Genomic DNA, 22,059 nt, shown 5'->3' with positions numbered 1-22,059 from the left:
CTCACCTGTATCCTTCTTGCTGCAGGTTGCCATTTTGGATGAGGGTCCCTCTTTCTGGGCACCTAGCATGGGTCAGCCTGCCTCCCCTGGTCTGGTGGGACTGGTTTTTCCAGCTGGTGGAGGGGTCTGTGAGGAGTTGGCAGGGGCAGAGGGTTTTACGTAAATGCCCAGGGAGGGCTCTGGGAACGGGCAGGCTGGTTTTCTCAAAGACATGCAGGGAGTGGAATCTCCCAATTAGCCGGGCTGGGTGATGTCAGTGCTGCTTTCCTGGGTGGCTGTGTCCACTCCGACAGGCCTTGGCAGAGCTCCCTGGCCATTACCTTCTCCCTTGGGTGGGAGGGGTGCCAAGGGGGCCGCCATACAGGACAGATGCCAGGTCCCCTCCCAGCGTATTTCCCAACATGGGGCCTGAACCATGTTGGGGACCAGCCCTGGAAAGTGCCGTGAAAAACCACCACAGACTCTACTGAAAGACTTTAATGGGGCTGATATTTGAACCTCCCCCCAGACCTGAGAGGCTGGGGAGAACTCAGTATGTTGGGCCGGTCCCAGAGACTGTAGCCATGGCAACTGCTGGTAGGCTTTGCTGCCCGGGCAGCTCCAACCCTGAGTTTCAATAAATAGAGGACAAAAGGGTCTGGTCACCCACCAAGCTGGGGAGACAAAGACCTGGAGTGCCAGACAGAGCACTCTGTCGTGTCTGTGACCTCACAAGTGTACATTGTCAAGCATACACCACCTAGGATCATCACACACACAAACCCCGCTTGCACAACATCCTCACATGACACACCGTCTTTACACACACACACACACACACACACATGCATACACACACACACACACACACTTTCCTCAGACACGTAGGACTGAGCTCACATACATCTTCCTTGAAGAGACACATGAGGTTAGGTATACACGTGCCTTTCTCTCAATGTTTGGCTTGGAGCCTGGGTTTCCCCTCCCAGCTCAGAGGAATAGGAACGAGGTGGGTCTTCCTGGCTTGGGCCAGATTACACCGTGGTATAGGGGCTAGGTGTTGTGATGTTTGCCTGGCTGACCCCACAGAAGCCTGTGGTGTTGGACTGGGCCCAGGAGGGGAAGCTGTGCAGGTCGAACATGGGGATGCTCCAGGTGTTGATGGCCAGCGTGATGACCAGGACCCCGAGGATGTTGAGCATGAATCCTGCTTGGGCCTGGGGTGAGGAGAGCCAGTCTGAATGAGTGGGTGTTGAGCTGGGCCAGTACCCATCCCTTAGGTGTTCATAGGTGCTCAGGAGCTCTCTCACTAGCAAAACTCTCCCTGGGAAGTCCTCCCTTGGGTCTAACCTGCAGCACTAGGTGATGCCCCCACCACTGGCTTTAATCCCAGTGCTAACAGGGGAAAGGGGAGCTTCCAGAGCCCTGAGTCATCCTCTCTGAGTCCATATCCCTGGGTTCGGGTGCCTGGCATCTTGGTGCCTTCCCTAAATTCCTCACCCCTCCTCTCCCTCTCAGTGGCCTAGGGTTGGCAGGGCCTGAAGGTACTCCAACTGGGGATCATGTTCCAGCCTCCCCCGCTGCCACCCACCCCAACAGGGTCCACTCTAAACTCTGAGAATCTCAGCGACTTTCAGCTACTTTGTGGTCCACCAAGATGGAAAGACAGAGCAGGGAGTGCTGAGGCATTGGAGACCCCTGCCACTCACCATGTGTGTCACTTTGAGGCCTCCGAATGAGAAGGCGATGGCGTTGGGCGGGGTGGCCACAGGCAGCATGAAGGCCAGGGAGCTGGAAAGCGTGCAGGGGAGCATGACGTAGAGGGGGTGGATGCAGATGGCCTGAGACTGGAGGGGGAGACAGTGGGGCAGAGCTGATCTCAGCCCCGTCCCAGAGGGGAAGGCGTGGCCCCCATTCTCCTGCTTCCCTCTCTGAGGGACAGCCCCCATCCCCACCCCAATACACACTCTGGCCATGAACCCACCACTTCTGCCAGAAGGCACCTGGTGACCTGGAAAGGGCCCCTTGACCTCTCTGGAGGGGATAAGTGTGCAGCCCTGCCCTGTGGGGTGTGGGAAGGGGAGGGACCCATTAAACGGATCTCAAAGGGGCTTGTGGGTGTCATCATCAAAGGGTGCGGGAACGCTCCTGGAGAAGAAGGGGCTGGGGACGCTCCGGGGAGCAATTTCATGCTGTCACCTCAGGAATGACAAGAACAGGAGCTGGGCCAGGGAGGTGGGCGAGGCCACCAGTGAGCCCCATCAGGATACTCCAGGGGTGATGTCATCAGGGATGGAGTGAGTCAGGGGGCAGAGGGCCTTGGGGCCCAAAGTTACTGAAGAGCCTGGGGAAGGGTGGAAGCTCAGGGGTCCTTTCCCAGAAATGAGAGGAGGTGCAGACGGGTCACTCTGACCTTCAGGCAGGGCCCCGGCAGGCAGTGTGGGCAGAAGGCTGCCTGGAGGAGGTGTGTCTGCAGGGCCAGCTCACCATGGAAGCCAAGATGGGCAGGAAGATTGTGGTGGTGGCCACGTTGCTGGTGCACTCAGTGAAGGTGGCGATCAGGAGGCAGAGGATGAAGGCAATGGCGGGAGGCGGCACACTCTCCAGCGGGGTCAGCTTGTCCCCCAGCCACTTTGACAGGCCCGATTCCTGTAGGCAGAGGAGGGTGGTGTGTGGGAGGCTGAGCTGCCTGGGGCCCCAGAGTCCCCTGCTGAGGCTCTGGGAGGGTCCTGCTCTTGCCCGCGCCTCTCTGGCAACTTCAGAGTCGAGGGCAGCTTGGGAGGGAAGATGAGACCCAGCTGAACCCTAGGAGCCCCCTCTACTGCTCTTGAAGGACGGTTGGGTGTGGGCAGAAGGGTCAGATGGGAAGCGAAGGGGCTTTCTTGGGAAACCTGGGGCTTGGTGAGAGTACAGACCTTTGACCCCATTTACTCCTGCTCTCCTGACCTCTCTTCAGGAGGTTCCTGGCCACCCTTAGCCCTCTGCCTGCCCCCTCCAGCCTAGCAGGTTGGGACAGAGGGGACCTTGCTCCCAGCAAGGAGGGAGAAGGGGAAGGGCCCTGGTAGAGGCTGGGAAGAGGCCAACAGGGGGACGGGGACAGTTCACAGGGTCAGAAGAGCTCCAAGGTCTTGCCTTGCCCACACCTATAATGCCAGACTGTGAGCCCCAGGGAGCTGGGACTTTATTATATACAATGTTGCCCACTTAGCACCCAGCACCCAGCACAGCGCTTGGCACAGTCAGTGAGCGCTTGATGGATGAACTAACCAATCCCTGACCCAGGAAAGCTCCTGTCCATGCAGTGAATGAGCTTAGCCAGAACACCGAGGGCTGGGGGTGCAGGTTCAGGGATTTCTGTCTTGGATGGGGGCTATGGGGAATGATGACCCGGTCCCCAGAGCCTGGCTGGGTATGATCATGGTGCCCCCTGGTGGCCTCAGCCAGCAAACTGCGTCAACCCAACGCCAGCCAACTACTCCCTGGTGCTAAAGCTTTGGCATTCTCTGTCCGGCAGGCGGTGAGGGGATGGACTGGGTAGTCACCGAGTACAGTCCCTGCTCACCGGAGAAGCTCGCCTTCTCTTTGGCTTTGAGAATCCGACTAGGGAGAGGTCCCTATGGCTTGTGTTCCCTCCCCCTCTCTTAGGGCTCTAACCTGTTTCTCCAGCTGCTGCAAAGGCTCTGCCCACCAGGGGGCTCCCGAGTGGGGGGTCAGGGCTCCCCTGTGTGGGAGAGAATCAGGGCCCCTCTTTCCCTGTCACAGGGTCTCCCTCAAGTGGGTGGGGGAGGGGGCGGGGTCTGTCACCTCACTGCCCTTGGCCAGGGCAAAGCCACCGCCCAGAAGGAGCACGATATTCCAAGGCATCTTCTCTTTAACTATTTTCCAGTTGAGGAGGGCAGGAGGGGCCTTCAGCTTCCCTGGTTTTCCTACTCCCCAAGCAGAAGAGGATGGGTCACCAAGAGCCAACAGGCTTTCCTTCCCTTCCCTTCCCCCCTCTGTACGGGTCTCTATCAGAGCTTAATGCATGTAAGAGAGGGACCCTCAGTTCTGCAACATCATGACTTTGTCCCTGAGTCCCTGTGCCCTTGGCAAATCACCCCAACTTCTCTGGGCTTGGTCTACTCCTGCCGAGTGTGGTCGAAGGGACGTCGCATGCCAGAAGGCGGGGTCTGCCCAGAGGCCCTTCCCTGCCCCAGACCAGGTGCTTACCTGGTTCCTGAGTCAGCCCTGGGATCTTGGAGGGCATGATGAACAAAATTACAGCGATTAAGATGGCTACTGTCCCATCGGATGGCATGCTGCGGGCAGGGCAGGGAGGGCAGGCTTAGCGGCTTAGGGCTGCTCAGGGTCACAGGATGGAGGGGTGCTGGAGAGGAACCCCTCCCACAGATGTGCCCACCTCTCCTGGTAAGTTCCTCCCACCTCAACCCAGCGTTACCTCCTGTTCTGTGTTGGGGGCCCTGCTCCCTTCCCTCCTCCTGGAAGTATTCCTCCTCCCCACGATGCTCACCTTTTCCCATCCTCGTCGGAAAAAGCCAGGTTACCCCAGCCGGTGAAAAAGCCTGGCTCCCGAGTGAACCAGAGCACCACCAATAAGACGAAGAGGGTGCTGACAGCCTTTTCTGCAAAGGTCATGGGGCCCAGCAGCTTGTGCTCTCTCCGGATGACTTCGAAGGCTGCTCGCTCTCGCTCCCTCATCTCGTCCCCCAAGCCACAGTTCTTCCGGAAGCTGCAGGTAGGGGTGGGGACAGCTCGTAAGGGCACCACGCCAGGCAGGGGAGCAAGGGGCTCTGATTGCCTGTGGTTTTGTTGTTGTTGTTTTGGCCACGCCACGCGGCTTGCGGGATCTTAGTTCCCAGGCCAGGGAGTGAACCAAGGGCCACAGCAGTGAAAGTGCTGAGTCCCAACCATTGGACTGCCAGGGAACTGCCATGAGTTGTAAAGGTTCCCAAGGTTCTGGAAGAAAAGCAGAAGACTCTGGGGTGTCCTGGCTCTTATTTAGCAGAGGGGAGGCTGAGGATGGGGGATTGGGTTTCCCTGTGCTTGGCCCTCTGTCCTTCCAGGAATTCTCTTGTGCTGAGCCCTCCCTCGCCCAGAGTGAGGAGGCCCTAGAGGCCTAGACCCCAGGCCTCCTTCTGGCCCTGACTCATCACTCCCCGCCTCCAATAGCCTTTCAGGAAATCCTCCCTTCCCTCTCTTACCGCTTCTGGGCATCCTCTGCCAGCCTGGGCCCCACCCACACTGTCCTCTGAGGCACGGAAGTCTGCAGCCCACCTCCATGTGCTTAACTCACTTTGACTTTTAACTTTTCACTTGGGCAAACCTCAACTCCCCTGCTGGACTTGTGAGTTCCTCAAGGGAAAAACCATGCTTCACACATCTTTGAATCCTTTATGTTGCTTAGCACTGTGCTGGTCTCTTCGACTAACACTTTGCTTTGTACCATCCCCAATCTCAATCCAGCCTCCTTGCACCTGCCCAAGCAATTTTACAGCAACGATGCTTAAAAACTCTCAATGGCTCCCCACTGCCTGGGCAGGATGGACAAATAACAACTTATACCACAATAACAGTCATACCACCACACTTAGCCTGTACTATAGCAGACATCACTAATCAATCCCAGACTTGATTCCAGCTGAGCTCCAGCAGGGTCTCACATGATCTTCAACTCAGAGCTCTAGTGACTACTAGTAATCAAGGGCTGGAAGTAGGAATAAAACCTCTTTACTACTCTTGGCCTCAAGAACAAGGTCCATACTCTTTATGTGGCACATGAGATTCCCCATAATCTTCCCCTGCCTACTTCTCCAGCTTCATATGCTGATACTCTTTTTCCCTCTTTGCGTTTCAGCCACACAGAACTAGAGTTCCCCCAAACCCAGCATGCTCTTTCTTGCCTCTGTACCTTTGTACAAGCTCTTCCTGCTGCTGGAATGACTTTACCTCGTTCTCTACCTGGCTGACTTCTGACTCGACAAGATTCAGTTCAGGCATCATCTCTGCCAGGGGACTTCTGGAATCTTCACTATCCTGGGCTGTGCTCCCACAGCACCCGGGCTTCCCTCTGTCACTGCTCCTACCTTATCATCACCCATTAGATGGTGAGCTCCAAGGACAGGGACTGTCTAATGCTTCTAGTGTTCTCAGTGCCTAGCAGAGGGCCAGGCACACAGTAGGAGCACAACAAGGACTTTTGTAACTGACCAGGCTCACAGCGTGTGCTTCTTAAGCACCTGCCAAAGGACTGGGGATTGTTATGGAATGGGACCTGGCCTGGGCATCAGGAGATCTGGTTTTCAATCCCAGCACTGACACATCTAGTTGTGTACCATGTCTTGAACCTCAGTTTGCTCATCTGATAGATGGGCTAATACTCTCCAAACAGTAATTCCCTCAAATGGGGGGGGCCAAGTGCACAGCAGGGCCTTGGGAGGGAGAGGCCTTCTCACCGGGATGGTGATTATGCCCTTTTCCGCAGGGCTACCTGGGTACCCAACTGGAAGCTCCTAGAGGGTAAGGGTAGGCACCTGGGCAGCTCTTACCCACTCCACCACTTACTTGAAGCCTAAGAAGAGGAACTGCAGCCACACCCAGGAAAGCAGCAGCAAGATGACCATGGTGGGGAAGGCAAAGGCAAACCAGGAGGCGAAGTTCACCACGTTGTCATTTTCGGGGAAGATCCTGAAGAGGGATTCAGGCTGCTGTGTGACACTGCCCGGTGACCAGCCTGCTCCATTTGCACCCCTCCCAGTCAGAATGCAGACCCCCTCCCACTCGGTCACTCACGAGTTGACCTGGCCTTGCAGCACCAGGTTTGTTGTGGTGCCAGTCAGGGTGGCGATGCCCCCGATGCTGGCCGAGTAGCACACACACAGGCTCATGCCCCGGGTGAAGCGGAGCTGCTCCTCGTCCTGCTGTGCCTTGGGCTCCGAAGGAACAGGCGGGGCAGGGCCGTCCTGCTTGTTGTCTGGGAACAAGGGAGAGCTCAGGTTGGGGATGGGCGCAGGGCCAGTTCTGGGGAGCCTGGTGGGGGCTCCAGGGCCTCTGGGCACCTTGTCACTGAGCAGCCTAGACCCAGGCTGGGGGGAGGGCAGAGGCTGCTTCCAGGTCTGCAAGGGCCAGCACTCCCTGGAGTCTCAGGCCAGAGTGGCCCCCCAGTCGCCACCTGGCCCAACCCCTCTTTTGAGAGAGGGAAACTGAGGCACAGAGAAGGGAAGAAGACTGTCCGAACCACACAGGAAGAGTGGAGCCTGGGCCCCTGACAGCCCACCCAGGCTTCCGCTCTCGGCTTGCCAGGGTGACCTAGCATCTTGGTTTGCCCAGGACTGAGGGAATGCCCAGCCTGTGGGACTTTTCATTTCAAAACCAGGAAAATCCCAGGCAAACCAGGACACGTTGGTCACTGAACTTCTTGCTTCCCTCTTCTCTCCCTAAACGTGCCAGGATGACTGCTCCTATCATGGGCATCGTCTCAGACCCTCCTCAAGAACTGAGGGTTTGGGGTCAGGGCCTGGCGTCACCTTTCTCATCAAGCTTGGTCTCTTCCTTCTGGGGACTCGGTTCCTGGAGTTCGAAGGCGGGGTTGTTCTCGCCCTCCTCAACATCCTTGCCCTTGGGCACCTTGTGCAGCTGCTCCAGAACGGCGTGGGCGATGGGCACCATCATGGCCGTGGTGGCCGTGTTGCTGATCCACATAGACAAGAAGGCCGTGACCACCATGAAGCCCAGGATCAGCCTAGCGACGGACAGACAGACACGCTGGTGTTCCAGCATCCCTTCAAGGCCTGGGTGCCCAGAACACCGCCACTCCAGGTCGTCCAGACTTGGTTTGTGGGAACTCACAGGGAGGGCCGCACCCCGATGATGAGGAGCACGCGGAGGGCGATGCGCTTGTGCAGATTCCAGTGCTCCACGGCGAGGGCCACGAGCATCCCCCCGATGAATAGGATGTTGGTGTCCTTAAGGTACTCAGTGCTGACCTGGCAGGTGGGGACAGTTGAGAAGGAGGAAGGGGTCCCCCCGTGCCTCTGGGCTTACAGGGTGCCGACACTGATATTCCCGCAAACGGAGGTTGGTCCCCTGGGCTCTTGGACCCAGATGGAAATGGTCTTTGGATCATCTGCCATTTAATATTAACCAGTTTCCTCTCTTCCTGCCAAACTCGTTCTTTCTCCCCTCAGGAATGACTGAGAGATCATCTAACCTGAATCCACTCCCATGGCAAGCCATTGACTGGGAGATAAAGCATTTAATGCTCTTTCTAGAAACTAACGCAGCAGTTCTCAGTGTGGTCCCTGGGCCAGCATCATCAACAACCTGGAACTTGCTAGAAATGAAATGCTTAGACCCTGCTCCAGATCTACTGAGTCAGAAACTCTGGGGCAGAGCCAGCAATGTGTTTAACTAGTTCCGCAGGTGATCCTGATGCACGCTCAAGTTTCAGAGCCACTGAACTAGAAGGATACAAACTCTTTAGCTGGCTATCAAGGCCCCCTTTTCCTTCCCTCATCTAGGCCTAGTTGCTCCCACTTTGAGTTAACTCTTGGCACCAACCATGCACCCGGCATTTCTAGAATGCCTTCCCCCCGGTCTTCTAGTTGACTCCTCCCCCAGTGCTCCCCAACCTGCCAAGCAGAGGCAGGGACCCCTCTTCCATGTGCCCTGTGATGAGGCTTCCCCCGTCATCAGCGTCCTAGGGCAGACCCCCCTCCATCCCTGGGAGCACGTCCTCCTGTGGGTGGGGAGGCTTACCACGGAGGCACCCATTATGCCCATCATGGGGAACATGACGGTGGGGAGGAAGGCGGTGATAGCCAGGGGCAGAGCCTCGGTGCACCAGAGGAGCGCCATGAGGATGATGGTGTAGGCACAGTAGGCTTCCTGCAGGCGGGAGGGGAACAGCAAAGCTGTTGGAGGGGGCAGGCCTGTGTCCCAGAGTCATGTCACCTCCTGTCCCCAGAGAAAGCAGGCCGTTTGTAACAGTGTGGGGAGAGCCTGTGAAACTCACAGTCCTTGATTCCTGAGCCCAAGGTCCCATTTAAAAATAGAAATAGAAAACAAAGCAAAGCACTCACCACCTTGTCTTTAACCTTGGGGGGCCTAGACATTATAATCCAGCCACTGGATTATAATCCAGTCCCCTTGGGGACTGCAGGGGGCTCAGGTGAGGATCCTTACATGAGATGGGGGCTCATCTAGATGAAACTGGGGCCTGGGAAATGTGGATCCCTGCCTGGCACCCTGGCCTTCCCTGCTTTATCAAGAGCCTGTAAGAATATATTTATTTGTATGACGATTTAAGTAGTATTTGTTCCTTCTGCTAGGAGGTGAGTTCCGTGAAGACAGAGTCAATTTTGTATCTGGATCCTTGGAGCTCAGGACCCAGGAGGCTTCAGAGCAAATCTTTTCTGAATGAATAAACCACTGAAAAGTTTTAGGAATAGTGGGGTCTCCTTCCTAGTAATCCTGGCATGACCACTGTTTCACATAACTCCCCCATCCCCGTGTTGTGCGGGGAATTGTGGAGTAAACCCTGAGTCATAGTCTTGTGAGTCTTGGGGTACCAGAGACCCCCCCCCTTTCCCTCATGAGGCTCCCAAAGCTAGAAAGGCCTGACCTCAGGCCTGGGAGGGGACCTGGAGCAGGAATGAAGTCAGACAACCCCAGATGTCAGGGGCCCACCCTCCTTGACAGAGCCTCTCCGCAGGCCTGGGGAGGGGGGGACGGGGGAATCATTAGCCCGAAGGAAGCCTCCAGGGAAGGGGGCGCCTGGCATCCGAGCCTCCTCGGGGCACCTGCCCACTCTTTGTTTGCCAAAGGAAGAGGCTGCCTGCTGGGACTATGGGCTGGGGGCTCCTCCTCTCTTACCTGTCTCAACTGCCCTGCCCCTCTTGCTTTCTCCTGGTACAGGCTGGGCTCACCCATTATACCTCATGCCGTTAGTACCCTGAAGCTTGAAGGAAGGTCTTGGGGAGACGAAGCTGCTGTTTACTGAGTAACTCTTAGGAGCTGGGTGTTTTCACGTTTGCAGTTACAGCCATGGATGAGTGTGGTGGTCTTATGTTATAGATGACCTCCAGAAGGTATGTGGCTTGCTCAAGGTCACAGAACTAGGGAATGGCAGAGCCAGGCTGGAACCCAGGCAAGGTGTGCAGGATTGCATAATTCTAAGAGCACTCCCCGAGTAGTCTACATCAGTGGCATCCTGGGGGGTGGTGTGGCACCCAGCCTGCCCAGCCAAGTCTGTCTGATGCCAGGCTCACTTTCTTTCCATGAAACTTCCACCACCTTTCTCACCCTGGACATGAACTCATTGGCACAAGGGGTGGGGCCACCTTGATCCTTGAGCAGAGACCCACCCCTCCTCCTTCCCCAGCAGGCGGTAGATTCTGCTGAAGCTGCTGTTTCTTCAGCCATTTTCTCACCTGCAGTGTGCACAGCCTGTTACCCATCTTCCCCTGGGGCTAAGGGCAAGCCAGCCCTCTGGACCCTGGTGTGCCCCCCATGCCCTCACCCCCCAGAATTCTCTGGCCAGAGACAAGGAGGGGGGCTGGGCCGGATGACTTTGCTGATTCAAGAAGAAAGCTCTGCTAATAACGACAGCAGAAGTGTCGTTAAGGACTACTCCATGCCAGGCGTGGTGCTCTATGCACTCCAGGTGGTTTTTAATCACATTTAGTTGCTCTGTGAGGTAATGACTATTGTTCCCATTTCACGGATGAAGAAACAAAGGTGCAAATAAATTAAGTAAATGTCTCAAAGTCACACAAATCAGTGAAGAATCCAGGCCATCTGGTTCTTGAGCCCCAGCGTTTTGCCTTCTACCCTGAGCTTGCTCCCTTGCTACTGGAGGGTGTCCCCCAGCCTCAGGTGCGCTGTGACCAGGAGGGTGTACGGGAGTGAGTTAGGGCTCTGGATCCAAATGGAACTGTCTTCGCTGGGGTCTGCCACTTCCTGTTGCCCGGCTCTGGGCAAGTTCCTTCACTTCTGGGTCCCCAACTGCACCCTCCAAAGAGAGCTGTGAGCACCAGCGTGTTGAATCTATGGCTCCTCTACTCCTTTTCAACTTCCCTGTGTCCCTCTCCGTGTCTGTCCGTCTGTCTCTGGATCAAAACCCAAAACCACTTTCAAAGTTCCATTCAGAAGCTTTCTCTGGCCCTGGTGGCTCTGGCCCCGTGTCCCCATCCCACCCTCCTGGGTAGTCGGTCCAACTGTAGAGTTAGTCGGTCCATAACTCGCTGACCTGCTCTTCCTGGTTCATGGGGCTCTTAAATGGGGCGTGGAATACCCAGGATTCATGGGAAAACAATTTCATCTTTTAGCTAACATCTAACTAAGGTTATGAACAGAGGCAACAGAACCATATAGCTGTTGTTTTGTGTATGTGTTGTGGCGGGGGGGGGTGGGGGAGTGCCTTGCTGTGCAGCTTGCGGGATCTTAGTTCCCCGAGCAGGAATCGAACCCGGGCCCGCAGCAGTGAAAGCACGCCGAGTCCTAATCACTGGACCACCAGGGAATTCCCAAAACCATATAGCTGTTAACGGTGCTATGGGCGATTTTGTCACAGATATTTGATTGTGGCTGTCAGCTGTTAGGTACCTGCACAGATTAGTGGTTGCAATGGACCCAAAATATATCTCACAATATTGTTTACATCCATCACTATTTTGAAATTATGGTAGTTATTATACCAACACTAGATCTTATTTAATGCTTTAATAAGGAAGCACCTGTATTTCTGAATTGCAATTAATTTTTTCATATTTTTATAACTATTTCAAAATGGTTGGTTTCCTTTGTCATCCTATACATTTTATTTTGTGCATTTCAGAGCAGTATTCTGAGAAGGGCCCACAGTCTTCACCAGACAGCCAGTGGCATTCATGGCTCAGAAATGGGAACAGAACCTGGGGGATCCTTTCTCCTTGGCCCCGTAATGTGTCTGATTCCACAATCTGTATCCCCATTGTTAGAAGTGGGAAGTCGGGAATCAGACCTGGGCTCCAGGGTCGCCTTATACTCTCTGCCTTGTTGCCCAGCTCAACGCATCTTGGGCTGGCCAAGCTCAGCTGGTGGCCTATGGCATGGGACCCAACTGGCTTACTCCCCAGTCATGCTACATTGCACGACTCCATATGCCATTGGCACAGGGCACAGCCTGCACCCTGTCTGAGGCAGCCCCTCCTGGAGCTCAGATACCAGCAGGGAAGAGTTTTCTCTTGGCGGCTAATGCTCTTCTTTCTACCTCTGTCAGTACGTCCTCCTTCTGCAGGCCAGCAGGCTAGTTGTTCCCCAGCTGTTCCTTGGCTGTAGAATGTACTCCTTTCTCAGCCTGGGCTCTGGAGGACAGGGGTCAACTTTCTTTCACCTCCCTGTCTCTAGCCCCTCCCTCTTTTGCTGGTGCTGGCCTGGGTCTATAAATCCTTCCTTCCCACTTGGGCCCCTGCTGTGCCAGGAAACTACCGTGGCCAGATCCCCATTCCTTGGCCCTGCTGTGCCAGGAAACTACCGTGGTCAGATCCCCATTCCTCTCTCCCCCCAGGCTGTCCCTGCTATTGAGGGGTAGGCACTGGGCCTCCTGCCTGCTCATCAGGCTTTCACTGGACAAATAACCTCTCTGCTCCAGGTCTCCAGTCCTGCTGGTTCAACACCTCCAATGCTCCCCTTTACTTCTCTCCAGCTCTGGGCCAATAGCCTGGTCCAAGCCCCTGCATCTGTTACCAAGATTTCTGCAAGAGCTTCCTTATTCACCTCGTAGCTTCCTCTTTTGCCCCTGAAATCTCTTCTTGCTGTAGCCAGAGTGATCTTGAGGCACAAAACTGTTTAATCCACACCCTGCCCCCCAACACACACACACACACACACACACACACACACACACACACACACACACACACACACACACATCAAAGCAGCTCAAATCCCTGCAGGCTTTCCCACTGCTCTTAGGAAAATTTGGGGGCTGGTCTGTGCCTCTCCTCCTTGCTCTCTCTGGTCCAGCCACAGTGGCCCTCTTCCAGTTTCTCAAATGCTCCATCTTCCCTGTAGCCACAGGGCATTTGTATCTAATCTCCTCTCTTCCCTCCCCACTTTGCTCACCTGATGTCTACTCATTCTTGAGATCTTAACTCAAATATTCCTTTTTCAGGGAAGCCTCCGCGGGTTTCAGGAGTATAGTCCCCATTTTTCACAGCCTATGCCGCTGTACCTCTTCTGCATAGCACTCATCACGGTCTGTAGTTAAACATTTGCTTTCACGAATTTCTCATGATGAATATCAACCTTTGTCGCCAGACCATACTCTCCAGGGAGCAGGGTCTGGGTCTGTTTCTGCTCACACCAGCAGGGTGCCTGGCACCTCTACGGAGCTGACACTGGATAAATGAGTGAAGGAATGTCAGACACTGGGGTATGGACATGAATCAGAACTGGCCCCGGCCTTCAGGGGGTCTGAGTGCCCTGTGTGGGCTGGTCCATAGTCATGGCGGGCTGCCTGGCAAAGCCAACAATGAAGAGAAGAGGTAAAGCCTCAGATGGCTTCCAAACCCCAAGGCTGGCAACTTTCTTCTTTTGTGATAGGAAGCAAGGGTCAGAGGTCAGAAAACCTGAGTGCCCAGGCCCAGCTTTATTGCCGCATGTCCTTGGGCAAGCTATTTAACCTCTCTCAGCTTTGGGTTTTGTTTTTTTTTTTTTTTTTGATAAGAAATATTGAGCATTTCCAACTATACACACATTACTGTCTTTTATGCAGGGTCCTTTTCTACAAATGGGAATAAGAGAAACACCCTCCTTGCTGGGTTATTGTGAGGATGAGGGGTGTGACTGCGAAGGTCTAAGCTGTAAAGGAGTGTAGATGGCAGTGAGCCGATGGCTGGGTTGACCTTGGCACAGAAACCTGCTCCCGGGCTGCTGGGGAACCAGGGTGGATGCGTGATATACAAATGAAGATGGTGGTGTCAGGGAATCCAGGGTAGACTCTGGACACTGGGTGTGGGCAGGGTGGGGACCTGTGGGCATCATGGCCTTTACCTGTTACGGGCACAGAGCAGCCTGTGGCCATTGGGCAGCAGCAAAAACGCCCACAGTCTCAAAGGTGTCACATTTTATTCATCCTGGTGATTGAAGGTTAGCCCCGGGGTGGGCTACTCCCACTGCCCCTCTGCGCCTGGCAAGTAGGGATGCTGCTGGGAAGTGAGGCAAGGCCCTGGGTGGCAGCCAGCACCATTGCAAAGGAGAGACCAGAGAATGGGGTCCCAGAGAAGGGGCCCCTTCTCCGAGCCTCCCTCCATCTGGGCTGAGGAAGGCTTCCAGAGAGGGCACACTGAGCGGGTACTGAGGGATGAATAGGAGTTCTGTGGGTGGGCAAAAGGTGTTAGCGTGAGGGAGTAAGCACAGAGGGAACGGAATGAGGCATAAAAGATCAAGATACATTCTTGTGGGGTAAGTGATGTAATGCTCGGAAAGAGCCTCGCCTGCCTGCTGTGAGAGGAATCTAGGACTTTATCTGGAAGACAAAGGTGAAAACGGGAGGTCCCTTGAAGGATTGTAAACCAAGAGGGTGACATGGTCAGGTGAGGGTTTCTATTAAAAGATTACGCTGATGCTGCCATATGTGTTTTTTTAAAATGTGTCCACAGGTGTTTGTATACCCATAGGAAAATCTCTGATTCGGGGATTCTTCCCCTTTTTTGGTACCAGGATTCCCTTGGCAGCCTGATGAAGCCTTCCAACTCCTTCTTAGAATAATGTTTTTAAATGCATTAAATAAAATGCACAGGATTACAAAGGAAACCAATTATATCAAAATACAGTTATTAAAATATGAAAAAATGGGTAGGATAGTGATATAATGTGACTCTTTCTTAACTACTAAGCTCTTCACTGGCTAATGGCTACTGTCATTTCAAAGTCATGGTTAACATAATATGTCAAGGGACTGGCAACAGCTCTCAGACGATTTGAAAATATCTCTGATTCCTACTGGTGGCAAAGTCAAAAATATCGCTCTTTACTATCGCGGTTTGTTGTCTACATTCATCACAGAAGGAAATGTTTCACTCTTTTGTGCTGTTGGACTTTGTGCAATGTGCATGTGTCACCTAATTAAATAAATCAATCACCTCAAGATGAAAATAGGGGGCTTACACCTGCGATAGTGTGGCAGGTGGATTGGCAGACATAGAAGCTGGGAGGTGACAGGTGGCCGTGCTGGGATATCCAGTGGGGAGACGGCAGGGGCTCAGAGAAGTCATGGCAGTAAAGACGGAGAGAGAGGACAGACTCCAGAGATGTTAGGAGACGGAAGACAGAGGGTTTGAGTGACGGCTGCTGGGGCGGGTGGGAGGAGGAAAGCTCCAGGTGCCTTTCCTGAGTGTCTAGGTGCGTAGTGACCCCAAGGAGAGGAGCCATGTGACAGGACTTGGGGAAGAAGGTGCAGAGTGGTCTGGGTGTGTGTGTGTGTGTGTGTGTGTGTGTGTGTGTGTGTGTGTGTGTGTGTGTGTGATATTCATTCCAGGAATAACAGGCCCATCCAAATGCCGAATACCTTTGAGAGACTAAACATAAAAGGCGACAATGGCCAGTCCATACGCAAATATATGTCCTACAATCTCTGCAGCAAACAGCCCTGTAGCCAAACCACCACCTCCATGCAACTGACCCCAAATGGGCAGGATTTGCTCAATGACCGCCAGCCTCCTTAATTTTCGATCCCCACTCGCTACCTCCACTTCCAACTCAGGACCAATCAGCGAAAGGCAAATGTGCTCTCGTAACAATCAGAGAGGATACCCCACTTCTAATTAGCCCCCCTCCAGCTTCCCCCTGCCAACAACCTCCAGTCAGGGCACACCTGAAGCCTTCCCTCTTTCCATTCTAAAGCGTCCCCATCCCCTGCCTTTGAGGCTCTGCCGAAAGCAAGGATGGAGGCTGATTCCCTTCCTAGCCTCGCCTGATCTCATTTGAGTGATCTTTGTTTACTTCTGCACCTTAACGTGAATGCGTTTGTTGCATCATCTTCTGCTTTAAGAGGCCAAAGGGGAAAACAATGGGTCTGAGTGTCAGAGAAAACAAAAGTGCCGGGGAGAGTCCTGGCATCACAGTTTGGGCCAGGACCAGGGCCAGGCCCGCCTGTGTCCCCTAAAGAGCAAACCAGCAGGCGGGAGTTGACGATGAGAGAAGCGTTCCCGCACTCCTGTGCATCTGAGCCCTACAACTGCCCTGGGCCCTGCTGCTGGATTCCGTTCAGGAAACCGTACTGCTAAAGAGTCTCCTTTGCTTTCCCATTCTTGACCTTCACCTAGCAGGTGCTGGAAGTGTGGACATGATTTGGTAATCTGGGGGTGAATTTCGAGTTGGGGAACCTTCTCTCTCTTCTCCAGGGATCTCCCTGGCTTTGGAGGCTGGCCCCTACTCCCAGGATCTTCAGAGGCCAGAAAACCAGACTTCACGCGGTCCAGTGCTGATCGAGGCCACACTTAGGGACCACACCTCACTGCCCTGGGGGTGTTGACCAGACACACCCCGCGTTCCTGTTTCATTGGTGGGAACACCAAGGCCCTCATGAACAGGAGAAGTAGTCTATGGAAATAAGTCAGGCATCTACACGATGCCCGAAACACTGTGTTGTGTTTTCCGGGGGCCCGGAATTCAGACAAGGGGCAGAGGGTTCAGGGAAGCATTGTTTATCAGGGAAGATAGAGGCAGGCCCCGGAAGCGAGGTCCAAATTCCTTGCACAGTTTTCATGCCCGTAATCCTGGTCTGTCTTTGGGGTTCAGGAATAGCTTGCAGTAAGGGTATTTTAGTCACACAGATTTTAAAGTGCATGTGCACACACACACCTACTGTTCTTATATCCTAGGAATGCAGGGGATTCAGAGTAAGAAATCCTGCCCTCTGTTCTTACTGTAAATACAGTCTGGATTTCAGCTAAGCTCTGTTCTGGCAAACATGACACCACGGGCAGATAGTTTTCACAGATGATTCTTTTGGGTCCTGGGAGGTATTTGCATTTTCGACTCTAACTTACTAGCTCTTTGACCTCTGAGTAAGTATTTATCCCTCGTGACCCTCAGCATAAAATCCTCACTCCTTCCCCGACGTTATAGGGCTGACATTGGCTGGCCTCTCCCTACCTCTCTAAACTTAACCTCAGTCATCTTCTGCTCGCTCAGGTCCACATGCCGTGCTGGCCTCATTTATCCCTCCACCTTGCCAAGCTCACCCCTGGCCTTGGGTTTTGCACTACGTGTTCTGCCTAGACGGCTCTTGGCCCAGAGCTGTGCTTGGCTGGCTCTTACTTGCCAGTCAGGTCCTAGGGGAAATATCAGCACCCCAGGAGGCCTTCTCTGATCACCGCATCTACAGCAGCCCCTCCCCAAGCCATAGTCACGGCCTGCTGTATGGTTTTTACTGCATGGACAGTATATGCTTTTTGTGTGTCCCTCCACACACCCCCGCACCCCCAGGATCGCAAATTCCCCTGAATCCTACCTCCCACCCCCTGCACCTAAACCGTACCTGTCACACGATACTTGTTCCCTAATAAATGAATGAGTGGATGAGTGAATGAATAGATGTAAGGTTTCTGGCACACCGATGGTGCTTCTTTGGTATCTGGTTGCAGGGTTGGGGAAGCACTGAGAAGACTTCAGGCCTCACTGGCCCCCAACCACTGGGACCCCCCAGTGGGCGATGGGCATTTCTAGGATTCTGTTACTGACTCCTCAAACACTCCTTACTATTTCCAATCCCCACGCCTTTGCTCCTGCCATTGCCTTCACCTGGCCTGCCCTCTACTGATGCCTCTGACTGTTGAAATCTCGCTCAGCCTTCAAGGCCCAACTCAGATTCTCCCTTAACTCAGTTGGAAGGATTTTCTCCCTCCCCTGAGCTCCTGCAGACTTCTGGCTATACTCCGTGTGGCATGAACACGTGGTCCTCTAGATTGAAGGCAACTTGAGGACAGAACATCTGTATTCCTTTTTGGTAACCCCCAGCACAGAGCAAGAGCTCGACAGACATCCCAGACTGAATGACAGTGGAAGGATTGGCTGACGGCTGGATGGACATGACGGTAGATGGCTCAAGTGGTGACTCTGCATCCTTAGACAGCCTTAGCCAAGGCCAGATTCCAGTCCAGACTTTGCCTTTTTCTAGCTGGGACTTGAGGCAAATTCCTTTATCACTCTGGGCCTCAATTTACATGTCTGTAAAATGGAGACAACAGTAGTAACCTCACAGTAACTCAGAGGTTATTGCGAGAAATAAATGGGTTAGTGTTTTGAAGTGCTTGGTACAATGACTAGCACACAAAAAAATACTGAAGAAATGTCAACAAGTATTATGTGGACACAGGTCTGAGCCTAGTCTGGGCCTCCTCTTTCCCACTTCAGGGCCCAGGGGCATGGAGGTAAGCTCAGGATCCACTGCAGAGAGCAGGGACTCAGCAGGAAGTCACAACGGGGCCCTCTTTGCCCACATTCATTCATTTGACAAATATTTGTTGAACACCTACTATGTGCCAGGTACTGGGGGTTCTGCATGGAAAAAGACAAAGTCCCTGCCTTCACGGAGCCTACATTCTAATGTAGGGGGGTCAGAGAATAAATAGAAAATAAAGGAATACATCATTTCAGAGAGCGAAAGCCCTTTAAATAACAGGTGTTTGTAATAAAGAATGACTGGTGCTGCTCAGAGAAGCCTTTTCTGAGGAGGTGGATTTCAGCTGACATGTAAGAAGTGAGAGGGAGGCCTCTGGGAGAAGAACATTGCAGGCAGGAAGATGAGCAATTTGAGGAAGAGAGAGGCTGGAGAAGAGCAAATAAGAGGTAGGATACGGGGCAGGAGCCCCTGACGACTCGTGGCTACCCTGAGAGGTTTGGATTTTATTTTAAGTTTGACGAGAAGCCTATGTGGGGTTTTAAGCAGGGTAGTGATCTTATGTTTGGAATAGATCATCCTGGAGTTCGGGTGAAGAACGGTCTGGGGACGTAGACAACAGACTTCTGGTTGCCAAGGGGGAGGTGGAGGTGGGGGAGGGATGGACTGGGAGTTTGGGGTTAGCAGATGCAAACTATTATATAGAGAATGGATAAACCACAAGGTCCTACTGTATACCACAGGGAACTATATTCAATATCCTGTGATAAACCATAATGGAAAAGAATATAAAAAAGAATGTACATATATGTACAACTGAATCACTTTGTTATACAGCAGAAATTAACACAACATTGTAAATCAACTCTACTTCAATTAAAAAAAAAAGAATGGTCTGGGGAGGAGTAGGGATGGGAGAGAAACGATGGCGGCCAGGACCAGAGTGGAGGTAGTGGAAAGCGATTCCATTCAGTGTATTTTTGGCGAAAACACTGGTCAACAGGACCTGCTGGTGCTTGTGGAAGTGAAGGAAAGAAAGGCATCAGGAATGGCTCTGAGGTGGACGGTTGAGCCATATCTTGATGAGTAAGATCGCGGGGGGTGTCAGCTGAGATGAGTAATCAGGGTTGTGATCTGGATATGCCAACGTGTACGCTGCGTGAAAGGAAATGTTCGGGGGGGAGGTGTCCAGTGTTAGTTGGATAACAGAAGTTTAGAAATTAGAGCTGGGGTTTCAGATTGGGGAATCATCAGCATAGAGATGCTTTTTAAGGCAGGAGACAACAGAAGATCACCTGGGGGAGAGTGAGGATAGGGAGAAGGAGCCAGGAAAACTGGTCAAAGGTAAAGGAAAACCAGGAGAAGCCAAAAGAAGACAGCATAGCAAAGAGGAGGTGACCAGCTGTGACAAACGCTGCCGAGTGGTTGAGGAAGGCAAGCATGGAACAGGGGTTTGGTGACACGGACGCTGATGGGAACTTGACAAGAGCCCTCGGTAGGTAGAGTCTTGGAGACTGGAGCTGTCTGTCTAAGGAGAGACGGGTAGTGTAGTCAGTCTCTGAGGCCTTTTGTGAGAGAGAGCAGAGAAAGGAGGTATCTGTGGAGGGACTGTGGGACTGCAGGAGGGTTTGTTTGTCTTTTAATGTGAGAGGGATTAGAGCTTGTTTGCATGCTGATGGGAGAGATGAGGCAAAGAGGGAAAAGTTGATGATGCAGGAGAGGAGAGGATAATTACAGGAGCAAAGTCCTTTAGAGGGACTGGTATCCAGGGCCCCAGTGGAGGGGCTGGCTTCCACAGATGGAACCTGGGACCGTTCATCTGAATCAGGACAGGGGAGACAACATCTGTAGGCGGGAAGCAGGCGGCAGGGAGGGGTACAGCACAGGGAAGACAGGGGCTCCTGACACATCGCACTCCCACAAGGAGGCCTGGCTTCTCATACTGACTCAGGCTTTCCCGAGTGACCAAGGGCAAGTTTCTAAATCTTTCTGGGCCGTACCTTCTTGGGGAGTAAAATGGGAATCACAGTTCCTGTCTGTCCTTCCTTCCGGGATTAACACACTTGGCTCAGCCTGTCTGGAAACTGATCTGATGGGTCCCTAGCATAGAGATGCCACTGGCTTTGGCATGGGATGAGGGTCATCTCAAAGGTCAGCCAGGCCCTGTCACCTACCAGGAGCTGTGCCACTACCTCCCTAGTTCCTTACCCTTCTGGGATACCTTGAACAAAAATCTTGCCTCGATTTCCCTGTCTGTGACTAAAGGAAGCAAATGGCTCAATGGGCAAGTGAGGGTGGGGCGGTGGGTGTGGGGTAAGGCCAGGGCCAGGATTCGGTCTCAGCCTTCCGGAGGCAGGCAGCACAGGCTTTGTAGCCCGGCCACACCCCCAGCTCTGCCACTGCCTAACTATGCCACTTGCCAGAGGGAGGTTTCCTGTGAAGCTTGGACTTCAAGGCCACCTCTTGGACCTACCCTTCCCAAAGTCCCGTGTTAATCTTAGATTCATAATTTTGTCTTCTTTTACTAACAAGGGGGGCCCCAAAGTGTATACTATCTGACCTCCAGAAAACAGGATCTGCCCTGGGATTTTGGGTGACTTAACTTCACTTTCCCCATCTGTAAAATGGGAGTCAGACCTGCCTCATAAGATGGGAGAGAGGGTTCCTGGGTACATGGTACAGGGTATGCAGTGGGGGCTCCAGTAAATGAGAGCCGAAATTATGACTCCTGCTGCTTGCATGGGGGTGGGCAGGAAGCAGTGGCATTTGCCCCTCCATTCAAGGTGTGCAGCTGTATTGCCCACTGTCAGGATCTCCTCGTTCAATTCCCACCCCTCCTCCGCAGGAGACTTAGCTCTTGGGATCACAGGTGAGCGCCTTCTCTTTCTGTTTGTACTCTTAACTGCACAAACTGCCTGCGACCAGCTTCCTCCTAATCCCCTTCCTTCCCTCTCAAGCCGCTAGCCCGGATCATACCCTCCCAATCAACCTCAACTGCTTCCATCTGCACCTCCTTTACGGAGCTGGTTTCCTGCCTCCCAAGGGAGTAGATACCAAGTGCACCTAAGCAATTCACATTGGGCTCCTACTACTGGGTGCCGAACAAAAGCCCCCATTGACCTCTTAGTCCTCAGGCCTCGGGAGGACCAGGAGGTGGCAGCCTAGGCTGTCAGGCTAGGAGGGATGAGTGGGTGATGCTGGTCCTGAGGATGCCCAACCCCAGGGCCAGACGGCCCCTCCCCTGCTCCCTTGGAGCTTGTCTGTGCCCAGGACCCCACGTCCTTACCTTAGTTGGGATGAGGATGGGCAGAGGCAGCAGGATAATGGGTAGGAAGAATACAATCAGGTAGAAGCGATAGGCCCACAGGCCCTGCCAGCAGGTGGCCATGGTGTGGATCCACGTGGGCTGCCGGGTCACCCTCCAGATCCAGGGAACTGCAGGACCGACAGTGTAGCAGGTAGGCGGCTAGGCAGGCTTATATAAAGCCGCTGGAGGGTTAACCATTGACCCACCCTGGCAATCAGAGTGTTTTTGGAGTCCGGGAGGTGAGAGTAAGGAAGAGGGATCTGCAGGAAGTGTAAAGATCAGGAAGACTTTGCAAAGAAAAGGAGGAGGGCAAGATCAAGGAATAAAGCCTTCAGTTTCTTTCAAGAAGTTGAGCCCAGAGTTAATTCCTTCTGTGTGTGAGCTACTAAGG

The 22,059-nt window shown here is 53.4% G+C and overlaps 1 protein-coding gene across 1 annotated transcript; it reads right to left on the bottom strand.

The window, feature by feature from the left end:
• Positions 1–474: 474 nt before the first annotated feature.
• Positions 475–21,797, bottom strand: SLC13A2 (solute carrier family 13 member 2). Its single transcript, XM_068530148.1, has 12 exons — positions 21,648–21,797; positions 8,734–8,862; positions 7,825–7,961; positions 7,503–7,717; positions 6,769–6,949; positions 6,541–6,663; positions 4,490–4,708; positions 4,189–4,277; positions 3,784–3,905; positions 2,467–2,628; positions 1,689–1,826; positions 475–1,196 (listed from the first exon to the last, which is right to left on the bottom strand). Exons 1-12 carry the CDS (start codon positions 21,747–21,749, stop codon positions 1,014–1,016), a joined length of 1,800 nt encoding a protein of 599 aa, XP_068386249.1. The 5' UTR covers positions 21,750–21,797; the 3' UTR covers positions 475–1,013.
• Positions 21,798–22,059: the final 262 nt, after the last annotated feature.

This window comes from Eschrichtius robustus, chromosome 20 (assembly GCF_028021215.1).
Source record: "Eschrichtius robustus isolate mEscRob2 chromosome 20, mEscRob2.pri, whole genome shotgun sequence".
Lineage (NCBI taxonomy): Eukaryota > Metazoa > Chordata > Mammalia > Artiodactyla > Eschrichtiidae > Eschrichtius > Eschrichtius robustus.
Note: the sequence above shows the minus strand (reverse complement) of the source record. Positions and strands in the feature narration are given on the sequence as shown.